The sequence below is a fragment of the Asterias amurensis genome, chromosome 8 (genome assembly GCF_032118995.1).
Source record: "Asterias amurensis chromosome 8, ASM3211899v1".
Taxonomy (NCBI): Eukaryota; Metazoa; Echinodermata; class Asteroidea; order Forcipulatida; family Asteriidae; genus Asterias; species Asterias amurensis.
In genome coordinates, this window is record NC_092655.1 from 9,246,039 (window position 1) to 9,268,293 (window position 22,255).

The following is a 22,255-nucleotide window of genomic DNA, read 5'->3' on the forward strand; positions in this document are numbered from 1 at the left end:
CCCTCTTATTATGTTTTTTTTTAAACAACTATTTTCATGGCTCCCTAATTTAAGGATCGGTTGTGTAAAAAAATCCTTTTGTTAAAACATGTTCGTGGTTTAACCATGGAGGTAGAACCATGGTTTAACGATCGGTCAGCAACACACATTGGGAAATAGGGATCAATTACCTACCGCTAACTCGATGCCGTCGACTCGCCATTAACTCCTCCAAAATACATTTTAAAATCCACAAAAGATGCATAAAACTATAAAGTATTGGCACAAAGAGAGTTTTTCACAAGTTTTAAATTTCATCTCAGTTTTAAAAATTCATTTATTTTTTTCTCCTGAAAAGATCATCTCCAAGCTACAAAGCCGTCGCCTGCCATCTTGCATTTTCAGAGATCTTGCACGACAACAGAGGACGCTTTCCTGCATTTGGAATAATCTTGGACTCAAGGCGTCAATGATCGGCACTGCATGTGTGGTATGTACTACACATTATGTTAATTGAAAGCTGACGTCTTGGGTCAAGACTAGTCTAGTCCAAGACTGGGCCATCTGCGTAGTGGTTGAGTTTGAGGCGAGTTGACGGCACAAGGGAGTAGACGGCGAGTTGACGGCAAATAGCAGAGTGCATGCGTTATTATATACGCGGGCAATCGCGCCACATTAAATATAGCGCAAAAAGACATGTCAAACCATTTTACGAACTTTAAAACATGGATTTTATCACCATGCCCCTCATTGCGACAAGGAACCATTGTTTGACTCTAAGATACAACTAGACTTGTTTTCAGTTGTTCACCAGTAATTTTGTTACTTTTAAAAAATAAAATCGGGAAAGTTGAGAAATCAGGACAGTCCCAATTTTTAGTGGTCTTCAAAACTCAGAATTGACTAGAGCGGGGTTTGAACCAACGACCTCCGGTTTAACGTGCCGGCGCTCTACCAACTGAGCTTTATACTATGATCTAACAGAACATTACCTTCTTACAAAACATGGTTTGATGCTACACCCACAATCGGGAAATTCTTATTAACGGTTACAAACTAATACTGGTATTGTGTTGGCAGATACGTTGTACAGATTAATAATATGCACAGCCGGCTTCAATAAAAAATATATATATACATATATATGAATGAAAAATTGACTAGAGTGGGATTTGAACCAACGACCTCCAGTTTAACGTGCCGGTGCTCTACCAACTGAGCTATCTAGCCCTTTGTTGGTGGTCTCCCAATTTTGTTAATATCTTTGTTCGGGGGGTGCCTGTCAGAAGCCATTGAACCGCAAACTAAGGGGATGCGACTTTTTATATCAGATATCAAATAATAAACCACAAGGGAAACTGACTGGGTACATTTATTTATATATATATATTTATTAATAGCAATGCTGGTCTTGAATAGAAAACTTGTAAGGGAATGCCTATGTTGTATTTAGCTTTTAAACTGTACACTATGATGTAATTTAAATTATGAGGTTTGGATGTAACAGGAAATGCTTTCCTGTTACATCAACAACTTCTTTATTAAGTGCTGCTGTTGTCAGTCAGTCAGTCCAGTATTAGTCTGCTGGTGCCCCGGTGAGATGATCATGAATTGTTCATGAATATCCATGAACAGTTCATGTTTGTTCATTGACATCAGTTCATGAACTGGCCATCAAACTTTTCATGATGTTCTTGAACAGTCCATGAATGTTCTTGAACAACAAATGGAACAATTGGTTGATGAACTTTTCATGAACAGTTTTCATGAATTTGTCAAGAAAACTTTTCATGGACATTTGTTATGAATTTTTCATGAACATTTTATTCATGAAATGTTCATTAAAAATTCAAATGTCAATTCTTGATTCTGTCCAGTGGCAGGCAGTTAATATCTTATATTTGTAACTCACTTATTGGTAAGGTGCATACATGTATTACAGTATAATCAACATTAATACTCTCTACATTACATTTCAATTATACAGATCCTATTTGAGTATACACCATGCACACACACTTATACGGCTTTGCTATACAACAACAGAAACACTCGGTTTCCTGTTTAAGTGCCATAAATTTTACTCCTTACAGTTAAATATTATATGGGGGGGGGGGGCGGGGCCGATGTACTCACGTGGAAATTTCATGTTAATTTATGGCAACCATTATAAATGCATTCTCATGAGTCCCTAGAACAATTTAAATGATATTGATTTTTTCTATTGACCTTTAGTGACCTTAACCTGAGGTCAAAGGTCATGCATCATTTTCACCTAAAAGTCTCCTTTTTGGACAGGTTTTCAAAGAGTTTCAAGGCAATTGAGCATATTTATAGTTAATAGTGAGCATATTCATGATAATAAATATAAAATATAACTGTAGTTACAGATTTTGCAAAAGAAAAAATGGCAAAGTGCCATTTTTGAGGGTGTTTTTAAGGACCTTTATTAATAAGTAATTGAAGTACATACAAACATTTTGAACTCTCCTTTAAAAGTATCAACGTACATGTATTTCAACTATTTTTTCACATACCGTGTTTTGCTGGAACATCACAGTGTTGTTTTTCACATAAAAGTTCAGTATACTGAGGTTGGTTACTTAAAACAACAAAAGCTATTATTTCTGATAGTTTCAAAGACCTATCAAAACAGCTCCAGGCAGAACTAAATCAAAGGATCCACCTCGTCCTCGATAAGCCACAAAATATATCCATGACTCATTTTGTTGCAAACCTCCCTGTCTGACCCGCACTTGCCCAGTTCTGGACTGACATTTGTTCCTTTAATATCCACATTTGATCATATGTGTCACACTATATTGGAGTAGAGGGTTTGGGATTAGCACCTCTCATCTCCCTCCACCTTCCATATGGACTCATTTGCTGGTGGTAGTGGCTCACGGACATCGTCCTGGTACCACACCATGGACTGGTAATGGGCTCATGCGATTACTTCCTTCAAAGCTCCTCATGTGGGTGGTAACGTTTGTGATACAAACTGATTCTTTGAGAAAAGCCCAATCTAAGATCTGCAACATTTGTTATGGAAGTATACCGGTCTCCTTAAGTTGCCAAACAAATACCTCACTGCCTCCTTCTTTAGTCTCCCAGTGCAGCAAATGCAGATACCACCTCAGCCGTACATTTATTGAGTGACTGCCAACACTTTGACCTTCCTCGCAAAACTGCCCATCTGATCAGCTCCACTGAAAGCATGGAAGCCTGGTAAGGCTGCAGCTTTGGCGGCACCAGGTGCATTGGCTATTATTTAGGTTTCAATGGAATTTCCTGTTTCTTAGTCACACTGCCAATGACAAACATTGGTTTTCTTGCACAGTTGTTGCTATCGTCGAAGGACAAGCACATCAGTGTCTGGTGAGTGGATGTAGCCTACAGTTCTGTAGCTCCTCTTTAAACAGCATCTATGCTGTGCAGGATCTTTTTAGTATCGTCCTCTTCTTGTGAACTACGAAGGTGCTGCACATCTAAATGGTTCAAAAAGACATCCTTTCTTGAGTTAAAAATGAAGGTCTCAGACATCTTCTCAAAATGGTGAAGGGCTTTCTGAGCAAGGTAAACATTCAGCTCCTCCTTGGTGCTGGTACTAGGCAGAACTTTTTTGACAGGTACCATGCAGTTGATCTGATGTGTCTGCTTTAAAACTGTCAACAGTGTTTGCCACTCAAGGGCAGGTGCTGCTACCAAAGGAGCAGTTAAAGGTTTTTCTGAGGCTAGGAGTGAGTTGTAGGCAGTCCAAGTAGAAATGCTGTGCCTTGTGATCTTGACTGGCCAACTTGCTGATTGTGCATTATGGGTTTCAGACACCAGTTGGTGTTCTAACTCTTTCGGGGTTGTCCATAGATTGTATGTTATCTGCTGTTTGACTGGAGCCCTGGACAGCTGAAACATCACTGTCAGTGTGCTTGGCGGTCCATCAGAGTGCAGTTGGACACATGACTCTGTGTGGCTGCTTTCACGCACCATAGTGCGCCCAAATCATCTTGATGACATACAGTCCTTGGACATCGAACCCCTTCAGCTGAAACATCACTGTCAGTGTGCTGGGCGGTTCATCAGAGTGCAGTTGGACACATGACTCTGTGTGGCTGCTTTCATGCATCATAGTGCGCCCAAATCATCTTGATGACATACAGTCCGAAGTCCCTTCTAGGGGTTCAATGTCCATGGACTGACGGCCCTTCTAGGGGTTTGATGTCCATGTACTGGATGTCCATAGATTGTATGTTATGCTGTTTGACAATTGCAACATCATTTTTATTGTTTTATGGACTCATAAGAATGTATTTATAATGGTTGCCATAAATTAACATGAAATTTCCACGGGACCCGAAATCTGTACATAGTCCCCCCTACTAGAACAATGAAAACCTTATATTTTGGGGCCATCAAATTTTAACCCAAGATTTGGTTATCATATGAATTACCCATTTTTTATACATAAAAACCTTGGAATTAGTTGATTTCTTTTACATTATGAATACCGTATTTTCCTGCGGATAAGACGCGTCTTATCCGACTTTTTTGACCCCCAAAACATTGATGCGTCTTATCTTTTGGTGCGCCTTGTCTGCTGACGATTGATTTTTTTTGATAATCACTGTGGAAATAAAAAATACCTTCATGTCCAGTTCAAATCAACGATCTTTGTGTGAAGAATCCTTACTCAATAATGCGGTCGAACTAGGCTATTCAGACACTGAGACTGTATTTTCGTTCGAACAATGCCGCAATCCCCCAGACGGCCCAATTATTCCAACAATGCTGCAACGTGTTTATTCCCCATGACCGTGCTTTCATTCCATTAATGCCGCAATGCGTCTAGCTTTCGGAACAGACGTCGGCGGCTTACAAACGTTTTTCTGTGTGGCCGTGTATTCGTTCCGAAAACAATTGACAGTCAATAACTTCATTCACACGTCATTCACCCAACCGCTATTGTGTGGTAAACTTTGAGGGTTTTTATTGTAAAGAACAACGATCTCTGAAGTGTGCTTTAGGCTGAACATTTATTGCCTCTTTTTAGACGTTTGCTTTTAAAAAGTATGATGAGAGCGTAAGATTATCTTACTAGGATATAATTTGTATTTGTTTGTAATGCCAAATCAAATAATACAACACTAGCCCCCAAAAATTATCGAATTTATTTTATTGAATTATTTTATTGAATTATTTTATTGCTTCAAAACTTCGGGTAGGAACGGTTGTTAAAATCATGGTTGCCCTTGCATGAAACTTGCCTGCAACGATGTCCAAGTTCAGACTCGAAAATCTCTCAAAATGACACAGAAAATTAGCCCCAAAACGCAGCCGTTCCGAGGGCTGTAACACGTAACACAAAAGCAGATATCACGCCTATAGTCGTTGTTACTGTGCGTGTGACAATAAATAAAAGAAAAATTGAACGCTAGAGGGCGTTTTGGAACGATGTAATAGCGTGAGGTTAAACGCCCTCTATTTGAAAAAATTACGCGAACCAGCAATAAACGCATTGAGACAAGACTCGCCGTGTCTGGGCTAGACTGGGCCTCTGTCTTTATCCACAAGGATAAAGACGGGTCCCTGCCGCTAGATCCAGTGAATCCCATTGGATACACTGAACGTGCAGTGACACAGATGCCGAAATAGTCACTGCTCTCAAGTCCGCAATGGAATTTGACTGCGTATGTATACGTTTAGGCTATGTCTGGGCTAAGCATGCTTTGGATCCGCACAGTCACGTGGGAATTTTGGCGCATTTCCAGGCAGCGCAAACGCGAGGGCGTAGCGCAACCCGTCGGCGAACATCGCTCAATACGGTGCCCACGTGTCTCCGACATCTGTTGTGCAATTTCGAGATTGAGCAGCGCAATGCACAGTGTACATGTGCATGCAGCGACATCCCGGCCGTACGATACATTACTACAAACACACGCTACGTCCGTCTATCTGTGTATCTGTATCAGCAAGGATCCTCGTTGTGGGACGTCGGATGTCCAGGGAGGCATTGTGTTCACGTTGCAAATAAAATTAACTTCAGACAGTGCGTGGACCATGGTTTCTGCCCGCTAATTGGGCCGAACTTTATGTTATTAACAATATACAGCGTTGGCTGATTGGATAAAGGTCGGTATACGTAGGTTCTGAAAGGCAACAAATTACGTCTTTGTGTCAATGTACCGACACCGGGTGGCGCCAGGTGTTCTTTTGTGTGTGGTTAAACGTGCGCCTTGTGCGTCGGTGCGCCTTGTCTGCTGACGTTTGAATTTTTTGGGGTCATTTTAGCGTCCTGCGCCTTGTCCGCCGAGCGTCTTATCCGCAGGAAAATACGGTATATAGTGAGGTCATGAAGGTCATGAATGTCATCTTTATTTAAAAACAAAAAACAAAGTTATGATGAATCTGTTCACGATCAACCATGAATATTCATCAAACATTATGTGAATTACCTCAGAATTGTTGATCTGAAAGTGAGTTTATTGTTATTCATTAAAGTTCATTAACTGCAAACTTGCCTTATGCTTACACCAGGCTCTTATGCAACAGACAATCCATGTTAAACAATGATTCATCTTATACAGTCGAGCCTTGATAAACTTTTAAAGAATTTTATTTCTAGAAAATTTGTTTTCAAAACTACAGTCTGTAATGCCTAAAGGACTATTGAGGTATAGGTTTATCTATATGTGTTAGTTAGGTGTTCGGGCAACAGCCCGAACAACTCTTTGATTTTGTTCGTTTTTTTTTTTTTTTTTTTTGGTTTTTTTTGGTTTTTCTTATTCTTCTTCTCGTCGATTGTCCGCAAGAAAAAGCATAGTTGCGAAGCTTGCATTAAGTTGAAACTTTGCACTCAGGTAGACAATAACCAGTAGATGATACAAAAGTTGTTACGTCACAATGACGTCATCAGTTGACGAGATACACTAATTCAAAGTTTATTATTTAAAAAAATCATAACTTTAGATCTACATGAGGGATTTTTACAATCAATACATCATCGGAAAGGGCATTAAAAACTCCGTAAACGCCTCACAGACATGACCCCATTTTGATTTTGTCTTCCGGCTCAAATTCAAAATTTCAAAATTCATGTATAAAGTACTACAAAATTCCCCATTGATTGCGCGTAAAGATTTTACGATTAATGTACACGTACTTTGTCACCACGTGTAAGCATGCGGTGCATTGCGGTCACCACGTGTAAGTATGCGGTGCATTGAGGAGCATAACCACGCTCTGCACCACGTGTTGATCATTTTAGTCTGCGTTCGAGGCGTTCTCAACACAATGTCAATTTTCTTCAAAAGTAATTACTTGGTTTTATCTACGACTATACTGCGTTGATAACACCGGTTCTCGTCCGGTCACTGAAGTTAAGCAAAATCGGGCCCAGTCAGTATTTCGATGGGAGACCAAGTGGCGACCAAAATTTGTACTATTTATTTTTGTATTTAATTTTTTTTTCTCCTATAAATAGCCTCGTTTTAAGTCTGTTTTCAAGGCGTTTTCAACATACATTTCCCTTCCGGTTAGTTAGGCTCTTCTCCAGTCGTCATTATGCATTAAGCTCCTATATCCTCAACCACAAAAGCTAGTTTGACAATCTATACATCATATGAAAGGGCTTTACGTATGTAGTCTGTTTTCAAGGCGTTTTCAACAAACATTTCCCTTCTGGTTAGTTAGTCTCTTCTCCAGTCGTCATTATGCATAGTTCCTATGTCCTAAACCACAAAAGCTATTTTGACAATCTGTACATGAAATGAAAGGGCTCTACGTACGTAGTCTGTTTTCAAGGCGTTTTCAACAAACATTTCCCTTCCGGTTAGTTAGTCTCTTCTCCAGTCGTCATTACTCATCAGTTCACATTTCCTCAACCACAAAAGCTATTTTGACAATCTATACATCATATGAAAGGGCTTTACGTACGTAGTCTGTTTTCAAGGCGTTTTCAACAAACATTTCCCTTCTGGTTAGTTAGTCTCTTCTCCAGTCGCCATTATTCATCAGTTCACGTTTCCTCAAATACAAAAGCTATTTTGACAATCTATACATCATATGAAAGGCCTCACGTATTCCACAAAAATGGGTATGTTGGTGACCTTCTCTTGACTTTTTGACCTTTTTAAACTGGAAGAGCCTGTAAAATGCTTTGAAAAGGCAGTATTTAAAGGCTTTTAGGTTGAAATGTACACTTTTTGATGCTTTTTCCATAAAATTATTACACATCGAGAAAACTGTTTGGTTTTGATTTCTTTGTAATTTGACGAGCTATTAACAATACTTGTTCCATTTATTCAAACACTGACCCAACAATAGCCGAACACCTAGTGTTTGTTTCTACAAACACTATATCTAGTTATGTATTAAATTCAGAAAAGTGGGATTTATCTAGGTTCCATGCAAGTCTGTCAACATGAATGTATTAGTCACTGGCACATATATTGTACTTAAGTATGACAATACACACAAAGCTAGATTCAACCAACCCAAATGCAAGCTTGCAAGTCATTAAAAAACATGTGAGCTTGCAGCAAGCTTGCTATGAAACAATGCAAACTTGTAAGCGTGCACAAAAGATTGCAAGCTTGCCAAAAATCATGCAAGCTTGCAGCAAGCTTGCTTAAAAGATAGTGATGAGCTTGCCAAGTAAGCATGCAAGCTTGCAGCAAGCTTGCATGAAGACAAAAGTGTGTCACATAAGCTTGCTGCAAGCTTGCACAGGCTTGCAAGCTTGCAAAGAGCTTGCAGCTAGATTGCAGAAATCCTCGCAAGCTCACTTGAGCTTGCAGCAAGCTCAATAAGGTTGCCACAAGCTTAATACTAGCTTGCCGCGAGCTTGATTTACCGTAGGGGAAGTTTTATTGGACTTTCATGAAATACATGAAATTGATGGCGGTCCACTAAATGTTCATTAAACGAATGGATGGACAGTTCATAAACTTGGTTCATGAACTGCTGTGATGAACAGTTATGAACTGTTGATGAATGTTCATGAATTGATCACGAACGTTCTTGATAGTTCATAAAGTTATGAACTTCATCTCAAAGGGGCAACTTCAATGTCAGTATGGATCGAGTGTGGTGTGAAAATTAATAAATTGTGTTTACAAATACGGAAATGGAATGTTTATGACACTTGTGTTTTTAAGAAAGACAGTCAACCATTGCCTCGTCCTTCGGATAAGACGTAAAGTAGTTGGTCCCATGTGTTGTGTAACGCATGTAAAAGAACATAACACAGTGCCGCAATACATCTCTCTGAAAGTGTGTATATTCTCAGCGCTTTGAGTACCTTGTTTGGTAGATCGTGCGCTATATAAGACAATAATAAAGTTTGTATAATAATAATAATAATAATAATGACGACGACGCCGACGACAACGACGACGCCGCCGACGACGACGACGACGCCGCCGCCGCCGCCGTCGTCGTCGTCATTATTATTATTATTATTATACAAACTTTATTTTTAATTTTGTTGGAGCAAGACTTAAAAAGACCACATGTGTAAGACTTAAAAAGACCACATATGAATGGATTTGGAAGTTGGGGTCTCAATATTTTATTCACGCAAAAAATAGTTAATGGCTTGACAATTCGACCCTACCAGAGTCTTTCTTGAAGGCTAATTGACAACACAACAAACATGAACAGGTAACTAAGTGAAACATAAGCAGTGAAGTGGAAATACATGAATGGGGTTAGAAAGCATACAGAAACAAGAATGGTGAGTTGACAAAACAAATGCCCCACTGAGTTTTTGAGTTATTGTTTTAGCCAAAATGAGGTTAATATTTATCTGAGGGGATCCAAAAACAATAGACTTTTGGGGGATCCCATGACCAATCCACAAACCAAGTTTGGAGTTGATACGCCAAGTCCTTCTTGAAATATCGCTCGGACAACATTTCTTTTGTTTTAGCCATAATGAGCTTAATATTTATCTGAGGGGATCCAAAAACAATAGACTTTTGGGGGATCCCATGACCAATCCACAAATTAAGTTTGGAGTTGATACGCCAAGTCCTTCTTGAAATATCGCTCGGACAACATTTCTTTTGTTTTAGCCATAATGAGCTTAATATTTATCTGAGGGGATCCAAAAACAATAGACTTTTGGGGGATCCCATGACCAATCCACAAACCAAGTTTGGAGTTGATACGCCAAGTCCTTCTTGAAATATCGCTCGGACAACATTTCTTTTGTTTTAGCCATAATGAGCTTAATATTTATCTGAGGGGATCCAAAAACAATAGACTTTTGGGGGATCCCATGACCAATCCACAAACCAAGTTTGGAGTTGATACGCCAAGTCCTTCTTGAGATGTCGCTCGGACAACATTTCTTTTGTTTTAGCCATAATGAGCTTAAGATTTATCTGAGGGGATCCAAAAACAATAGACTTTTGGGGGATCCCATGACCAATCCACAAACCAAGTTTGGAGTTGATACGCCAAGTCCTTCTTGAAATATCGCTCGGACAACTTTTCTTTTGTTTTAGCCATAATGAGCTTAATATTTATCTGAGGGGATCCAAAAACAATAGACTTTTGGGGGATCCCATGACCAATCCACAAACCAAGTTTGGAGTTGATACGCCAAGTCCTTCTTGAAATATCGCTCGGACAACATTTCTTTTGTTTTAGCCATAATGAGCTTAATATTTATCTGAGGGGATCCAAAAACAATAGACTTTTGGGGGATCCCATGACCAATCCACAAACCAAGTTTGGAGTTGATACGCCAAGTCCTTCTTGAAATATCGCTCGGACAACATTTCTTTTGTTTTAGCCATAATGAGGTTAATATTTATCTGAGGGGATCCAAAAACAATAGACTTTTGGGGGATCCCATGACCAATCCACAAACCAAGTTTGGAGTTGATACGCCAAGTCCTTCTTGAAATATCGCTCGGACAACATTTCTTTTGTTTTAGCCATAATGAGCTTAATATTTATCTGAGGGGATCCAAAAACAATAGACTTTTGGGGGATCCCATGACCAATCCACAAACCAAGTTTGGAGTTGATACGCCAAGTCCTTCTTGAGATGTCGCTCGGACAACATTTCTTTTGTTTTAGCCATAATGAGCTTAATATTTATCTGAGGGGATCCAAAAACAATAGACTTTTGGGGGATCCCATGACCAATCCACAAACCAAGTTTGGAGTTGATACGCCAAGTCCTTCTTGAAATATCGCTCGGACAACATTTCTTTTGTTTTAGCCATAATGAGCTTAATATTTATCTGAGGGGATCCAAAAACAATAGACTTTTGGGGGATCCCATGACCAATCCACAAACCAAGTTTGGAGTTGATACGCCAAGTCCTTCTTGAAATATCGCTCGGACAACATTTCTTTTGTTTTAGCCATAATGAGCTTAATATTTATCTGAGGGGATCCAAAAACAATAGACTTTTGGGGGATCCCATGACCAATCCTCAAACCAAGTTTGGAGTTGATACGCCAAGTCCTTCTTGAAATATCGCTCGGACAACATTTCTTTTGTTTTAGCCATAATGAGCTTAATATTTATCTGAGGGGATCCAAAAACAATAGACTTTTGGGGGATCCCATGACCAATCCACAAACCAAGTTTGGAGTTGATACGCCAAGTCCTTCTTGAGATGTCGCTCGGACAACATTTCTTTTGTTTTAGCCATAATGAGCTTAATATTTATCTGAGGGGATCCAAAAACAATAGACTTTTGGGGGATGCCATGACCAATCCACAAACCAAGTTTGGAGTTGATAAGCCAAGTCCTTCTTGAGATATCGCTCGGACAACATTTCTTTTGTTTTAGCCATAACAAGCTTAATATTTATCTGAGGGGATCCAAAAACAATAGGCTTCTGGGGATCTCATGACCAATCCACAAACCAAGTTTGGAGTTGATATGCTAAGTCCTTCCTGAGATATCGCTCATCAGGCAACATTTTTTTTGTTTTAGCCATAATGAGCTTAATATTTATCTGAGGGGATCCAAAAACAATAGGCTTCTGGGGGATCCCATGACCAAACCACAAACCAAGTTTGGAGTTGATACGCTAAGTCCTTCTTGAGATATCGCTCGGACAACATTTCTTTCGTTTTAGCCATCACGAGCCTAATATTTATCTGAGGAGATCCAAAACAATAGGCTTCTAATGGATCTCATGACCAATCCACAAACCAAGTTTGGAGTTAATATGCCAAGTCCTTCTTGAGATATCACTTGGACAACATTTTGTTTTGTTTTAGCTGGCGGGGTATAAAAAAAGCAAGGGGTAAACATTGAATAGGGGGACAAAAGGGGGGGGTGAAGGTAAGGGACTGGCTTGACCACAAGAAGATGGAAACACAAAGGACAATAAGTATTGTTTGAAGCTTTACATGGTGTTGAGACTGAGAGGTCGTTCACACGCCGTACTAAAGTTGGTCTAAGTCCACTTAGACCGGTTCGGGTTCAACTTTTGTGCATGTGAACGCAAATAAAGTTAGACTGGATCGGGTTTAAACCCCAAAACTTAAACCGTCCAGCGAGGCGGTCTAAGTCTAAACCGGTTCGGGTTTATCTTTTAACACTGCGTGTGGACAGAATGACATCCGGTTTTAACTCACAACGGACGACCCATTGTGTGGTTCAATGCACACGCCCGGGACCCGGAGTGCTTGTATACGGTTTCTGTTGCCTCTGATGCTGAAAAGCACCGAGTATTTATATTACTTTCTTGCCGCTTACCGAGTTGGCGAAACCCTCTCGATCAGTGTATGCAGTTTAACACAGGCCCACGATTTATTAAATTCTGAAACAAAATTATATTTTCCAAGCTTTTTTTGTTGAGTGTCCTACAATAAATTGAAACTGTTTTTTATGCGTATACTACGAGCGCAGCGAAGAAGCATATTTTGTATTGCTTCTCTCACATGTACAGCGCTGCCATCCCATAGTGATCACTCTCTGATATCCCATAGTTATCATCACCGATCCCGTGGATGTCCCTTTCTATTGCCGTCACCGTTACTAGCGTGCTGTACTTTCAATCTAGGAGAATGAACTGCAGTGGGCGCGAGGCTGTGTGTAGGGGAAATTCCCTACGCCAGCAATATCACCACGTTGTTGGGAAGTTGGGAAAATACTGCAAAGTACATGTCGTAACTTGCACATGTGTAGTTGTGTTTATGAACGAACCGGAATAAAAATCGCGGCACCAGCTTTTGAGAGATCGCAACTTCCAATCGATTGAAGTACAAACTAAAAGTATTTATTAAATCTGAAACAGTGGTATAAAACAAAACACAAAAATGAAACGTGTTCTGTTTCATGGAATATGGACAATATTGTGGTGAGTTTTCTCGGCGGTTTGTATCAATATTTTGTTTGTTTAAAAAAATAATTTCGAGTCGTGTTCATGTTTGTTTTAAGTGCCCATATCCTCCCAACTGTAAAACTGTTACCGCGTTCGATTGAGCCATTTGTATCCAATAATTATGCCCTGTCTGATCATCCAGGGCATGGGGATCTCGGCATACTCGGTGCGTGAATCTGATGAATAAAACCGGATGTTAGAGCAATGGGGTCGCGTCTACTTTGACCTCTTAAAACCGAAGATAAACCGGATCGGGTTTAACTCTGTGCTGTCTGAACGCAATGGGTTTTTATTTTTACGACCACCCCCCGCTGCTCGTAAAAGTTAGACCGGTTCGGGTCTAAGTTAGTACGCTGTCTGAACATACCCTGTGTAGTAAATAAATAGTAAACTTGCGGAGGTGTAAACCTCTTACGTCTCTACGTTTCGAACAGTATACTCTGCTCGTCTTCTGAAGACGAGCAGAGTATACAGTTCGAAATGTCGAGACCCAACCGTTTCTTTTTAGAGCCAACACTCACCCTAAGAGGTTTACACATGGTTGTACCTGCAAGTTTACTATTTATTTATAGTTCCTTCTTACAAAGGACAATATCAAGAGTGGGAAGAGGTGGGGGAAAAAAAGTAATTTATTAGTTCTTGCATGTTCAGACCATGGGGTTGTGAAGGCGTCTAATCCAGAGTTTCTCGCTACTCAAACGAATAGTCCCTACTCCAACTAATGTGTGGGGAAAAGTCGTAGTGGGGATGCCATTATCGCACAAGCAGTGTGGTAGCATCGTGGTGAGATCACAGCACTGTCTGCAACCATTTCAAAGTAGAAAATTACTAGATCGGCATCATCCCTACCATATCCAGCGGACAGAAACCTACGGTCTCTTGTGGCTGATTTGACATGCATTTTCAAATATTATAAAATTATTCTTTAAGATGATGACTTGTGACAGGTGATGACGTCAACATGCTAACCCTCTTTTAGGACATATAGCACCAATTACTTTCATCACTTAAAAGTTTAATTTTAATAGCTTGTTTGGAACTGCTAAACGGTGCATAGAAAACACCGTCCAGAGTCTGAAAGAGAAAAAACAAATTTAAAACTTTAACGAAAACCAGAGCTGTCCCAATCTGCGAAGTGAAACCACTAGAAATCCTAAAAAGTACTTTGGACTACTCCGATTGTCATGTATAACGAATATATTATCATTTGTAGCAACTAAGAAGTGGTTTTGTCATCTTCGTTTGACATTTTCCTCAAAGTGTTATTATTGAAATTGTTATCCATTTTTAATGAATCAAAAATTTAGTGTTTTATTAGAGTATACATGTAGGATGAAACAAAAACCAATTAAACAGTAGAAGTTTTACATGTTTACACTTATTTACTCACAATGTTAGCCAATGGTAAAAGATCTCTGTTTTCAGTGAGAAACCTTAAGGCTCCGAATTCAGGATCTTGGACATCAATCAGCGGGTCTGACAGAGTACAAAATTCATTTGTCCTGTAATAAAAAACATAATGAATAAACAAACATTTAAAAAAACTGTTTGTGAAAGATAACATAAGAAAGGTTTTTATAAGCTTTGGCGGTATGTAGAATGTTCGTGCGCGTGATGATTAAAGAAACATGTTTAATAAATACTTTTTCTGAGCAACCAACCGAGCGATCGTGAGAGGAAATACATTAGGCAAATGCGAATGTTACAAGGGTTTCCCTTTCTATTTTAGAGCGAGGGCAAATTAACCAAGACTTCCCTGGTAGGTGAAGTTTGATTCAGATATATGAAGTCATTGGGGGCACGAAAGGGATAACATGAAAATGCACCATGGACCATGTAGCTCCAGTCTGTAGGATCTCAATCAAACTACAACATTTAATTTGAGGATTCTATACAGTCACTCTTCAGTGATCGCATGAACTTTCCAGCAAAGGGTTAATTGAGAGTCAAACTTATTTTCAACTTCCCAGTAAACAGACACCAAAAAATCACCAGTTTCGACCGGTGACTTTTAGGTGTTTTTTAGGTATGGAGTTTGTTGAACCAGTATTTCACGTTACAAACACGTAATTCTTGTTACATCTGGAGAATACCTAATTTTCACGTTCTTTTCAAACGTTTAAATCACCAAATTATGACGTGAACAAAGTGACGTTCTTCCAGGAGGTGGAAGGAACTAGTGAAAATCGCGTTATATTGACGTTTTTTGATCTTCTGTATTTCACGCGAGTGAAACACGTGATTTATTGTTATCAACAAAAGGAGATTATTTTGTTCCCAACATACCAACTTTTCTCGTTTCAAAATCACCTCCTGTTAACTGGTGAAGATAACATTATTTTAACTAACAGCACACTAGGGTATTTGACGAGTGTAAAACACGTGAATATTCCGAGACGGGAATAGGTTATTATCCCGTTCATAAAATACCAGAAACTCTGGTTTTGTAATTACTTAAAATGACCGGTGAAAATTACGTCTCATTCACTGCAAATTTACTTAGTAAACTCACCGATTTAAATAACGTGATTAATTAGTGTCAAAATGAGGTGATAATTTAGTTGATGAAACACCAATAGTTCTCGTCTTACAGAAACTACAAAATCACTAGTTAAGATTACGTGATTTTCACCAAATGCACACCAACACATCATATGGGTGCAAAACACGTGATTATTTAGTGTCAAAATGAGGTGATAATTTTAAGATTACGTGATTTTCACTAAATGCACACCAACACATTTTACGGGTGTAACACGTGATTATTTAGTGTCAAAATGAGGTGATAAAATAGTGGATGAAACACCAATAATTCTCGTCTTTCAGAAACTAAAAAATCACTAGTTCAGATTACGTGATTTTCACTAAATGCACACCATCACACCTTACGGGTGCAAAACACGTGATTATTTAATGTCAAAATGAGGTGATAATTTTTGTTGATGAAACACCAACAATTCTCGTCTTACAGAAACTACAAAATCACTAGTTAAGATTACGTGATTTTCACCAAATGCACACTAACACATCATACGGGTGTAAAACACGTGATTATTTGGTGTCGAAATGGGGTGATAATTTAGTTGATGAAACACCAATAATTCTCGTCTTACAGAAACTACAAAATCACCAGTAAAGACCGCGTGATTTTCACTAATTGCACACCATCACATCATACGGGTGTAAAACACATGATTATTTAGTCTCAAAATGAGGTGATAAATTAGTTGATTCAACACCAATATTTCTCGTCTTACAAAAACTACAAAATCACCAGTTAAGATTACGTGATTTTCACTAAATGCACACCAACACATCTTAAGGATGTTAAAAATGTTATTATTTATAGTGTCAAAATGAGGTGATAAATAAGTTGATGAAACACCAATAAATCTCGTCTTCCAAAAACTACAAAATCACTGGTAAATTACGTGATTTTCACTAAATGCACACCAACGCATCTAACGGGTGTAAAACACGTGATTATTTACTGTCAAAATGAGGTGATAAACTAGTTGATGCAACACCAATAATTCTAGTCTTACAGAAACTACAAAATCACTAGTTAAGAATATGTGATTTTCACTAAATGCGCACCAACACATCATACGGGTAATAAACACTTGGTTATTTAGTGTAAAAATGAAGTGCTAATTTAGTTGATGAAACACCAATAATTCTAGGTTAACAAAATCACTGGGTAAGATTACGTGATTTTCACTTGCACACCAACTCATCTTACGGATGTAGAAAAAAAATGTGATTATTTAGTGTCAAAATGAGGTGATAATGTAGTCCACCACACTTGAGAAACATCTTTAAATTAGGACAACAGTCTTCCGATGTTCACGTTCACGTTTTTTGCAGCTAAACCTCCCTATAGTGTGCTGTGTACGGTATCCACCAGGTTCCCACAACGTTCGATCGCACACCGGTCGAGATGTCCCATCGGTATTATGTTGTGTGGAGCAGACATTCCGCACGCTGTATACCATACATAAGAAGGCTTGGCTAGACTCCAACTCCGAACCGGTGTTCATGAGTCGGGTGAATTGCTGTACACAGCGTGGCATGCGTCCACGGATTTATGTGCTATACACAGCCTTGGATTTAGGCTACTTGCATTGACAACTTTGGCCGATAGAGGATGCGGGGCAAAGTTCATTAGATTTTTTTTGTCTCAATCGGATCTTGTTCTCTTTCTGTAATGCATTTCTGTGAACTTCACTCAATTGTTTTTCACTATTTAAAAATTGTGGGCATTATTTCCTTGCCTCAGTCTGAAAAGCATATTAAAGATTTCATTAACAAAATTAAAATAAAGTTATCTCAAAAGATGTTGAATTTTGACTTGGTCAATTCTGGAAACTGCAAGTACAAATTGTAGCTTTTTGCTTGTAAAATGTAAACGCAACAAAGAAATCGTCCCAAATTTTGTTTGAGATGTCGCGTCAACTATCTAAACTGCTAACACACATCGGTGTATGGGTAAAAAAAAAAAAAAAAATTAATATTCTTCTTTATCCCCGATGCAAATTTAACATCTATTATATCGTTGCGGTACCCGCTGCCAAAACATAGGATTTGAACTGCCTCCAGCTGCCGGGCAACCTCGGTAGTCTAGTTGGTAAGACACTGCTCTAGAATTGCAAGGGTCGTGGGTTCGAATCCAACCCGAGTAACATGCCTGTGATATTTTTTCACAGGACTCGGGAAAGTACTGAGTATACAGTGCTAACACACATCGGTGTATGGGTAAAAAAAAAAAAAAAATTAATATTCTTTATCCCAGATGCAAATTTAACATCTATTATATCGTTGCGGTACCCGCTGCCAAAACATAGGATTCGAACTGCCTCTAGCTGCCGGGCAACCTCGGTAGTCTAGTTGGTAAGACACTGCTCTAGAATTGCAAGGGTCGTGGGTTCGAATCCCACCCGAGTAACATGCCTGTGATATTTTTTCACAGGACTCGGGAAAGTACTGAGTGTACAGTGCTAACACACATCGGTGTATGGGTAAAAAAAACAAAATTAATATTCTTTATCCCCGATGCAAATTTAACATCTATTATATCGTTGCGGTACCCGCTGCCAAAACATAGGATTCGAACTGCCTCTAGCTGCCGGGCAACCTCGGTAGTCTAGTTGGTAAGACACTGCTCTAGAATTGCAAGGGTCGTGGGTTCGAATCCAACCCGAGTAACATGCCTGTGATATTTTTTCACAGGACTCGGGAAAGTACTGAGTATACAGTGCTAACACACATCGGTGTATGGGTAAAAAAAAAAAAAAAAAATTAATATTCTTTATCCCAGATGCAAATTTAACATCTATTATATCGTTGCGGTACCCGCTGCCAAAACATAGGATTCGAACTGCCTCTAGCTGCCGGGCAACCTCGGTAGTCTAGTTGGTAAGACACTGCTCTAGAATTGCAAGGGTCGTGGGTTCGAATCCCACCCGAGTAACATGCCTGTGATATTTTTTCACAGGACTCGGGAAAGTACTGAGTATACAGTGCTAACACACATCGGTGTATGGGTAAAAAAAAAAAAAAATTAATATCTAAACTCAGTCTGAAAAGCATATTTCCAGAAACAAAATTGGGAAAAAGTTATCTCAAAAATTGTTGAATTTTGACTTTTTGGTCAATTCTGGAAACTCTATAGCCTTTTGCCTGTAAAATGTAAACTCAACAAAAGAATCATCTCAATTTTTTTTTAAGATGTCGGGTCAACTATCTTAACTTAGTCTGAAAGCATTATTTCCGTATAAACAAAATTAATTGAAAAAAAGTTATCTCAAAAAGCGTTGAGTTTTGACATATTTGGGCAAAAAGTCACCTACAGGCCTACAATTTGACATAAAAAAACAAAAGTAAATTTATTTATTTATTTATTTATTGACCAAACCAACAGTGGACGAGCTGCCAATTACAGGAAAGGATACAAAATATACAAAAATACATCTTCACAAATTAATGTTGAATGTCCAATCACTAACAATGTATACTTCTAAAAACCTTTAAAAAGTATAAAACTTGTAACATTCATACAAATTCTCTGTATGGAACAATCTCCCAGAACATATAAAAAACATTTAATGTATTGTTAAGTTTAAGATTGCTTTAAAGATGCACTTATTTTACATTTAATTAATCCATTTCGTTTGTTACCCAGTACATGTACATGGTTTCTTTGTATTCTCTCTACAGGTTATTTTTCAAAACAAAATAAATAATATTCTGCTGATAAAATTAGATTCAATTTGCAGACCCTGATTAAACAGCTACCTGAGCGGAATGTTTTCAACAGAAATTGTATTTTTACTTGTTTATAATGCACTTGTTCACCATTTTAATGTAATTTTGATATGTGTACACTTCTGATCTTTTCGTAATTATCGAATAAAAAATCAGGCCCCTACCTAAAGGTTTTTTGAAAAACTAAAAACACTTCTGCCGTTGAGAGCGGGCGTCAAAGGACAATGCCGCTGACGTCATTTGTGGGAGTTTGCTTTGTTATACATCCACGCTGCAACAAAGCGGCTTTATCTACTTATGACGTTTTGAGAGTGATTACGTAACGGGGCTTTTCGCAAATCTCGCAGAAAAGCTCTGGACAAGGGTATACAAAATGATTGTTTTTTTACACAATTGAATCCTATTTATAATCATATGACTCGATTTCCTTATTCATCGAAAACATTTTAAGTGGAATTCAGCAAAGTTCACGCCTTGACATTTTCGTTCAAGCAGGTCTTTAATATTGTTTTGACTCCATATTGGGGAGTTATCCTTTAGCAACAATGAATTTACCGATAGTAAGAGAATGTTTATTGCACTTTTAAGAGAATGTTTTGCAAGGTTTAAAACTTGGTTGAGACAAACATATTATCGGGATTTTTTTTTTAAGTCTAAGACGATTTTTGGAGAGTCACAGAAATGAAAAAATATTTGCATGGCTACAATCATGTAGTTTACAACAATGGCCGAATTAGTAACATGAGAGACCTTTCAATTGGATTTTTTTGTTTAGGGTAAGTCACTATAACAGTTTTTTTCGGAAACAGATAAGCTATTGAAAAGTCGGTTAGGAAGTTGCCGTTATCTCTGGTAATATTTGTCTTCCTTTTAAATGTAGGATGTTGATGTTATTATCTCTGCAGACTCTCACGGGTGTACTTTTTTTATTTAAACAATTAACTCATTTAAGTATTGCAATTCATACTTTGAAATAAATTTTATTTTTGAGATTTAATAGTTTTGCATCTCGTTACAGGTTATGTGTTAACTTTTTGTGAGCAATTTAAGTGTGAAAAAAATTAAAACGTTATGTTAAGTTGATATGGAAGTTGTTACTGTTTGTTTTGAATGTACTCTATATTTTTTGTAACAGGTCAAGAACGTGAATTATTCGGTATGCAAAAAGGGGTTTCAACAACCGGTTAATAACGTGATTATTACGTTTGCAAAACAAAGGGTTTCTACAACCGGTTAAAAACGTGATTATTAGGTTTGCAAAAAGGGGTTTCCAAAACACGTCGATAAACAACCGGCAAATAACGTGATTATATAAGAAAATTTCCGGTGTATCTTCAACGAGATTTTCCCGTGTTGCAAAAACACGTGTTTGTATAGCGGGTATTTTACATGATTTTCCAGTTCGGATTGAACGTGTTTTAGGATCGGACTGTAACGTAATTATGAAAGTGAAAATCAAGTGACATTCACGTGCAGGGTAAACGTGAATATTACGGACAAACACATTAACGCCTATCCCGTGGGTTTACGTGTTTTAAACAGGTAATTCACACCAAACCCATTCTTGAAATTTGAGTGTCTCTCACGTGTTTTTCACGTTCTTTTGTTTAGTGGGTTTCTCCTTTTTCATTCATTGTTTTCTGCGGCTCAGCGCATACCTCCCATTTAACTTGAGCTTCTTCTAGTTGTTTTCAATTCCAAGACAAGTTCTACGAGCAGGCAGCTGGGACCTTTATGAGATCTTCTATATCCCCAGTCCTAGCTGACATATAATCATGGAAGAGTTTGAGATGTCATCCCTACTCACTGCCAGTCTCAGACCTAGCTTGTGACTTCTTTAGGTGGATGTCACCTTCATTGTGTGGCCTAACAGTCCGGATTCTCTCCTCCACTATCTGCATTACCTCAACCAGCAACACCGCATAGCTGACCATGGAGCAGAGCAGTCCAGCAAGATTGCTTTTTCTTGATGTCCTCATCACCAGGAAACCAGCGGGCAAATCCACCATAGCACCTACAGAAAACCTACCCACACCGACCAATACCTCAACCAACAATCCTTCCACCACTCGTTCAACATTTCAACAAAGATGATCCTTTCAACAGGAGTTGAAGCACATTAAGACCACAATCAAGTGCAACAGGTACATGCAGCCGTGAGACTGTAGCACATATTGCTGGTAGCAGAATGTGATTGTTGAGGGATTTCCAGAATGCTGCCTGCATAATTTCTGGAATAGCCACTCCCTGAAAAAGAGCTAAAAACGTAGTCAGGCTCCTTGTTTCGTGAGCTCGGATTGGACCCTGGTTAGCCTTTGGCTTGAGGCTTGCAGAGAGGGTGTAGAGGTGATGCTATCATCTGTGGTGGTCAAGACTGAACCGGGCATGACCGAAGGAGATTCTGTTCGCATGGGGTGGTGGCCGTTAATGAGCCCGAGACACTTTTTCAGCATTAGCGGTTCGCCTGGCAGAGATAACGCTGGCTTGTTTTCATATGCTCTACTTGGAGGACCAGTCATTGACCAAGAGGCCGAGTAGCAGCAGGCTCGGGTGTTGTAGTTGATGTTATAGCTTCAACAATTGACCAAGCAATAGCTTTTAATTTTTGGTTTTTACCCATATACACCGATGTATGAAGCACTGTATACTCAGTAAT

General features: G+C 38.8%; 1 protein-coding gene across 1 annotated transcript in view; it reads right to left on the reverse strand.

Annotated features, from left to right (window-relative positions):
- LOC139940815 (meiotic recombination protein REC8 homolog) overlaps positions 1-22,255 on the reverse strand; it is a 418,728-nt gene that overhangs the window by 324,465 nt on the left and 72,008 nt on the right. Inside the window, exon 5 of the mRNA XM_071937199.1 lies at positions 14,726-14,837. Within this exon, the coding sequence (XP_071793300.1) occupies positions 14,726-14,837 (112 nt within the window). The remainder of the gene's footprint in view (positions 1-14,725; positions 14,838-22,255) is intronic.